This window comes from Montipora foliosa, chromosome 4, assembly GCF_036669935.1.
Source record: "Montipora foliosa isolate CH-2021 chromosome 4, ASM3666993v2, whole genome shotgun sequence".
Lineage (NCBI taxonomy): Eukaryota > Metazoa > Cnidaria > Anthozoa > Scleractinia > Acroporidae > Montipora > Montipora foliosa.
In genome coordinates this window covers 31,680,675-31,688,174 of record NC_090872.1, presented here as the reverse complement: position 1 = coordinate 31,688,174, position 7,500 = coordinate 31,680,675, and the positions used below count along the sequence as shown (strand labels likewise).

Here is a 7,500-nt window from a genome sequence, read left to right as displayed (position 1 = left end):
TCTATTCAACAAAATGATGACTTCTTTTGAACCAGTACGGCTTTTTAATGTCATAGGAAAGGCAACGTGTTTGGGCATTTGAGACGTTGTATAAGAGGTCTTGGGCAAGGGACAGAAAAAGACGCTAGCAATTTTCGTCTCATAGAGGACCCAAGCAAGTTAGTTGTAAACAACAGTTGTAAATCTGATGTTCTCTTCGTTAATTTTATTTGAACTTGGTGACCATGGCATGTTCAGTTCCTGACTTACAAGGGCGGCCGGTCTTGGCGGCACGGTTCTTGAGAGATGCATCCTTTGGCTCTGTGATAAACCTATCATTTTCAACGCTATGAGTAAGACCACACTCAACGATCTGACCCTTAGACATCTCATCGCAGTAGACAATTTCAGCCTCAGATCTATGTCTCGCGTGCCAGAAGCTTATTCTGCCCTGGTAAGCCTTTTGCATTCTGACCTTCAGCTTTTCAGAGCAATACAAGGGGTTTGTATACCCTGAAAGGAGAGAAGTTTCACGTACCTTAGCCCCAAGTCAGGCATTCGAACAACTTCAAAACTCTCAAATATCTTGGGATGCATCTCAGATCTGACAGCCTGAACGGCGTTATCATGACAAGATTCGAGCTTGCCCTCTTGATTTTTCTTCTACTTCTATTAGTGCCCTTTAAATTAGGAGAAAGTCTGAAGGGAAAGGTGAACCCACAATGCTTACTAATAACTTGTCTTAAATATGAGAGCGTGAGATAAGAGAGATGGGATATCCATGGATTAAATTTGCAAGAGAAGGGGTTGGCGGGAGAAAGGTAGGCTCGATTACCAGCCGCTGTTCGGGAAGGGCGCCGCGCTTCTCGGGGAGGAACGTAGACCGGACTTGAGAGAGCGGCGGTAATCGAGCCTACCCCGGCTTATACGTCTTATACGACCTCGGATGTAATAATCAAACCTGATAATCCCGGTCATTTCGCATGAGTAAGGAACTCTTAACAAATTTCCGTTTGTAACGGACAGTCGGAACACAGTTGTACATCTTAACAGCCGCCTTTTATGTAAACTCACCTAATCTATAGCCACACATTCATTTGCGATTCTTTTCATCGAAGTGCACACACCAACAGCTACAATTTGTAGCGGCGCTCCCGCGGGCGCCAGGGTGTGGAAGTCGGTAAACCCCATCGGTCCGTGCTACCGTGCGCACACTTGCATAGAGTAATCTGCGTGACAAGCGTTCCTGAACAAATTAGAGTTTTCCACATTTTGGCCGCGGGAAAAGTAGAACGAGAGAAAACCTGTTCCTGCTCCTCGCCAGTTATATTAATTGCGCTCGCCTCAGTTTTAGTGCGCCCCCAAATACGGAACGCTTGCTATGTAGGCTAGCACGGGGTGCTCGGTTTGAATGGAAATCAGTAAAGTAAGTGGCCCATCAGAGCCGGAGCTTATCCCGGTTTCTGTGGCATGAAGCGACTAGGAGTATTTTTTTTTACTCCCCCCTGGATGGGATGCCAGTCCATCACAGGGTTACTTCCAGCATTTCGCCGGCACCCATTTACAAACCTGGGTAAAGAGAGGTACCGTGGGAGTAAAGTGTCTTGCTCAAGAACACAACACAATGTCCCCGGCCAAGACCCGAACCCGAACCACTCGATCTGGAGTCGAGCACACTAACCATGAGGCCACCGCGCCTCCCTTGAATGGAAATCAATGACTCGTTTAGATTTTTAAACATTCATAACGTTTCTTTGCTTGAACTGGAACGAAAATTAATGTTTATTGAAGTTTCTCTCACGTTTCTTTCATCTGGCCACCTTCTGTTGGAAATGCTTAGGCTTGAATGCGAACGACGTTCTCAATGTGAGATTTATGGCGACTTCCTCAACTTCCTCGGGTTGTTTGTTCACTTAGCCACTCCGTTAAAATGTAATTTTGGAGACCTAGGGACTACTACAGTAATTCAGAAAATAATTTAGTGGCCGCTAATTTGCCACAACTGAAATTGATTTCGTAAAATAAATGGCTTGCTTTTTGCCTTCTCATGATTTATTGCGATCTCCCAAGGGTTGCGGGGAGCAATCATTTTCGAGGGAAATTAATTTGAGAGAACAAGGGATATCTCTACTATCAAAAGGAAGTTTGGCGAAATATGTTTGGGGGGATGGATTTTATAAATTGGGAAAAAGAGAGGAAATAAAGTCAAGAAATAACACCTGAGGGGGATAAAAAGGTTTGCACTGTAATTAGACAGTTATAGAATGTCTCTCACCGCCTGTTTGAATCCTCATCGATGTCAGAGAGTCCTCCAACTTTTTGACGGAATAAATCGGGTATTTTGCACAAAACATTGCCAACTCATCGCTGAGTATAGACCGATCAGTCAGTTCACTGCTAGGTATCCACTTGTTGTCAATAATTGTCGTCTTCTTGGTCTTGCTGCTAATCTTCTGCAACGATGATCGTAAACTTTGATTTAGATTTTTGTAGTTTATTTGATATCTAAAATTTACATGCAAAACAGGGGTTGAAATAAGGGCACTCTCCCAAAGAAGTACTATGAAAAACTTTCGTGTGTTTTTGTTTTACTCATTACCCCATTACATAATAACTCCATACATTTTACTCACTATCTATATTCTCATTGGCAACAAACTGTGTTAATTATCAAAACTACAAAGAACAGGAAATGTATTGAAACATGAAATTAAAATCTTATGATTTTTCAATCACTGTCTTCTTTTTCACTGGCTGAGGGCTTGAAGCTAATGTGCGAATGTACGTGCCCTTTCCGTGCAATCGTCCGCAAAAGAAATGACATTCGGCGGGGATAAAATACAAATCTCGGTCAGGTGCGATAGGCCGGACGCTGTATTCGCAGACCACTGATGAGGCTAGGAAAATGGGAAGACTTGTACACGCTCACCTCGGCGTTATCAAGACCATCGATGAGTTTTCTTGGCGACAACAGCTCGTCTTGTAGGGGCAGAAGGTAACAGATCTTTTTTTCCGGAAACAGCAGCATACTCATATTCTATGGTGACAAGAAATAAGATGAAACATTACCAAACAGTTCAAACAGATGAGTTAAATGAGTGATCGGTAGGCGCGTAAGCGATAGTGTAACAAGACGCCTATAGAGGCGTATCCGTGGGATGCACAAAGAGTTAACACAAATTGTCCAGTTACAGTGAACTACAACCACGGGTAAACTTCGGAAAATGGGGAGAGATTACCAGAAAGATAAAGCTATAATTTAACTAGAAGTTATTTGTTGTAAAAACAGAAAGAGGTTATTCCTTATTATTAATGCTACTAAATTATCTAGTGGAAACAACTAGGCCCTATTAGGGGTTATCATGAATACAGGAGATTTAGGGAAAAATATTTGGGGGGATATTAACGGGATGCAGGATATTTAAAAAACCGAACTGGTATAGACCTTATTCATAAATGTTGGTCACATTTAGCCTACCAAGCCTCATTTTAGAGCAAGAAATCTTTTCAATTCACTGTATGGTATCGAGGCTTGGTAGGCTAATTTGCACTTCGACAAAAGAATTATAAATTGACCGCCATTTATGAATAAGGTCTTTTATAGTGATACAAACCACAGGAAATGACGGGATACAGGTCAGGATATTTAACAATTATTCTTTGAAATCGAAGTGAATAGTGGTAGAATATTTACCAAGCCGCAAAGCGGCGAGGTAAATATTCTGCCACTTTTCACCTCGATTTCAAAGAATAATTGTTTTAGTATATACTCACGAAGTGATCTCAACAACAATTGCAGAAAAAACCGTAGCATCCAAAGTCGATTTAATTGGCATCTCAATTCATGCGTGGAAAACGTGCAAGCAGCACAAAGCATGCGTGAAAGTGTTTACAGAAGCTTCAAACATGGCAGATCTAAATAACCTTCGTTAAAATCCTCGTCACAAACAGCAAAATGGTCATTTTGCATTGTTTAAATCAGCAATTTGAATCGAAAGTCTGCTTGTTAAAACATTTTCACCGTTCGATCAAAGTTTTTGAGGTTCATCTGAAATGAAATTGGAAGTGCAGTTGGTAAAGGATCCACATGAAATGGTGGCTCTAATTTAGGTGAGCGTTAGTTTGTTGTCAAATGACCCGTCTTGTTTCCTTGCAACCATGTGGAACTTTCTTAAACATTTTTTTACTTCTTCGATTTCAGTAAGAAATTCGTTTTGGTGGGCGACCAGCCCTACAAGAGAGAATTACTCCGAGTGAAACAAATTGTTGGCGTGAAGATTGTTTATTTTTCAGCAATAATTATCTGGAAAAACGAAGTCAAACACTGATTGGCAAAATGATGAACTCTTCTCTTACCTTTGAAAACTTTCAGACCAAATTTTGTGGCCTTCTTTGTCTTCTGTAGCACAGCATCATCTTGTATTCTCAATATTTCCGATTCATAAATGCTGGCGAGTTTACGCCGGCCATTTTGTTTTGTTTGGATTAAGCATTATTCACTCCACAGGTAGTGAATAATGCTTAATTACTCCGAGATAGCGAACCAATCAGATTTCTTGAAACACCAAGATCACTGAGTGAGTATATACTAATTAGAGATACGGGATACTTAGATTCCTCCCTAATGGGCCCTCAACAATCAGCACAGTAATACTATCACAATTCGGGCGTTATCCTAGACGAGGATATGTCTCTTGAACACCATGTTGCTGCTATTTGTAAATCCTGCTTTTTTCATTTAAGGAACATTTGCAAAATCAGGAAACATATCAGCTTTAAGCACTTATCCACGCATTCATTTCTTCTAAATTAGATTTTTGCAACATGTGAAATAAGATTACAAAACCTGTGTTGTCTCATGGGTTTATTCTATTGTTTATGAGTTTATTGTTTTATTTATTGTCTTTGTCTATTAATCATGATATTTTTATTAATTATTTGACTATACCCCTTTTTATAAATACATTCTTTGTAAATATTTACTTTTATTCTTATGCACATAATTTTATAATCTACTTTTTAATTTATTGTCATTGTAAAGCGGGTTTGAACCTTGGAATTATTGCTATATAAAATATAGGTATTATTATTATCATTATTATTATTATTATTATTATTATTATTATTATTATTTACTTTTACTAAAGCTTTTTGACGAATGTCAAGATAAACAGGTGAAATTTATTTGGAATACTGACTGGAGATAGGCCGCTTCATTCGTTTGCTTTGGTTTGTCTATAAAACAAAATAGAGTGTATGTCTTTTTATTTGCCAATGGTTGTTTAAGGCTTTTTAACCAATACTCTTTTCACGTTTTTGATTCAAGTACTAGGAGGAATGGATTTATTTTTTGTTGTCAAGTGTCATTGACTAAAGACAAATACAAAAATATCTGCTCCAAGTCTCAAGTCTGTTTGGTGCATTGTTTCGAAGTTATTTGCCGAAACATGTCACTCAATTTTACAGAGCTTTATACGGAGACTCCATGTTAAGTTGGTGTTCCTCAAATGGCCTCGAATGAACAAAACATGTGGACCTCAGTTTGCGATAAAAGCCCTCTCTTTTTGCTCGTGAACTGAACCAAATGAGCACAAAGATGTCTTCTACAGCTTTTAATGCTTAATTTGCCAAAACTCACAAGGCAAAACCGTTTTTTGAACCAGGCAGCTTTTAATTCTTTATCTCAGCTACTGCCTTGGTGTCACGCAAGGCGAAATTTGAAAATTCCAAATGCTGTATTCTGAAAACGAAAAACGCTACGGTACCTAAAACTGGTAAAAGATTTACTTCTAAGTAATTTTTTACCTGGTATGGATTAAAAAATCAGAAAACCTTGCAGCTTTGATTTTACAATTTGATGGCGTCATGTGAAAACACTCTATTGATAAGCTTAAATGCTTGGCACAATGGCCGATTGAACACACTGGTTCAATTCACAAACTGTTTTGGAGCGACTGAACAAACTGGTTCGCAAGAAAAACAGATCCATTGAAGTATTCGTTCGATGCAATATTAAATGCTTATCGTGAAACACACGAGACCGGAGCAAGATCTAAAAATAACTTAGACAATTCTTCTTACTTTAACGCTTCCCGTTCTCAAGGAAAAATCGTCTGGCCACTTTATCAAATACTTTCAGACGTGAGGTTCAATCATCGCGGGCGGAAAGGATTTGCTATAGCTTATATTAGAGCAGAGTGGTCTAGCGCGCGCTCAGAGAAGAAGAGAGAAGAGTGAGATTTCTAATCGTCGTACGAGAGCTCGAAAATACTGGAAGGAATAAAATTGGAATCCCGAAGGGGCTTAATTTAACATCTGTGGGGCTCATTTGTGACTACATAGCAAACCATCACGTGATAAGAGTTGCTTTAACGGCTCAGTGGGAACTTACTCGCTCCCGGGGCGCGTGGCACGACTTCGAGGCGCGATGGTTCCAGTTGTATTATACGGGATTCTTATCGAGCGGGTAAACTAGCTTGATCCCTGGGGTATGCACATTCGTGACTGCGATGAAGAATAAAAAAAAACTTACTGGAGAATTAAGGTGCCTATACTAAGTAAAGTGAGTTTAAGTTGATTTAACCCCATGCACTCACTTCCGCCCTTCCCAGACAAGGGTAGGGGGAGGATGACCATCGGGAAAATGCGAAAAAGAGGATATAACTCAAAGCCCACCAATGACCGAAGAACCTCAGTAGCGATACTGCACCAAGATCTCGACAAACCGTTAATTAGGATGCAAGACGATCGCAATTTTATTGTCTCAGTGCATAAAATCACACTTTACTAGTGCAAAAAAAAGCAAATCACTGTTCGCAGTTTACCCCATCATTAATTATTTTATAAGCCCCACCCTTGAATGCAAAGCTATTTGGGCTTTTTCGAAGATACCAGGCTCACCATCTTAAAGTCGTGCAAAATATTGCTGTGATCCACGTTACCATGTGCAGGAACTTTAAACAGTTCTGTTTGCTTCTCTGTGTCCACCTCGATCGTCTCGTTATATAGTTCTCCAGACTCACTGAATTGAACGTTATAATCAACAACCTAAAGATATGCAACGAATAAAATCACATGAGATCACATGAAATAGTTACACATAAAGGCTTGTAATTACACTCGCCTCTTTTCACTGTGTTATCTGAGCGCCTGGACTCGAAGGGTCTCGACAGAAGCAAAATAATGTAATTAAATTGTTAATTAATTTATGTATATGTTATACGGCAAATGATAATAACTGAATAAATAACTAAATAAATAAAAACAGAGGAGAGCGAGAAAAATAGGGTTCACCGAACTTAATCCACGCTAAATCCACACAAAGCGGCAGCAGTGGTCACTAACACTTATTGTTGTTCAGTTTCTTACTTAGAGACAATCAGTTACTTCCACAAGGCTATCTACTTCCTTTTTATCACTATTTACCCGAAATCATAAAAGAACTCACCTGTTTAGTCGGAGAGTCTGCTTCGCCGTTGCCGCATTTGCAAACAGCTTTAGTAGATACCATGTTTGCCGAGG

The 7,500-nt window shown here is 39.6% G+C and overlaps 1 protein-coding gene across 1 annotated transcript in view; it reads right to left on the bottom strand.

Annotated features, from left to right (window-relative positions):
- Window positions 1-205: 205 nt before the first annotated feature.
- Window positions 206-7,500, bottom strand: part of LOC138001220 (uncharacterized) — a 7,585-nt gene continuing 290 nt past the window's right edge. The window contains exons 2-6 of the mRNA XM_068847871.1: window positions 7,427-7,500; window positions 6,880-7,026; window positions 2,909-3,016; window positions 2,255-2,432; window positions 206-492 (exon numbers count right to left, since the gene is read on the bottom strand). The exon at window positions 7,427-7,500 is cut by the window's right edge and continues 49 nt beyond it. Coding sequence (XP_068703972.1) covers window positions 206-492; window positions 2,255-2,432; window positions 2,909-3,016; window positions 6,880-7,026; window positions 7,427-7,500 — 794 coding nt within the window. The remainder of the gene's footprint in view (window positions 493-2,254; window positions 2,433-2,908; window positions 3,017-6,879; window positions 7,027-7,426) is intronic.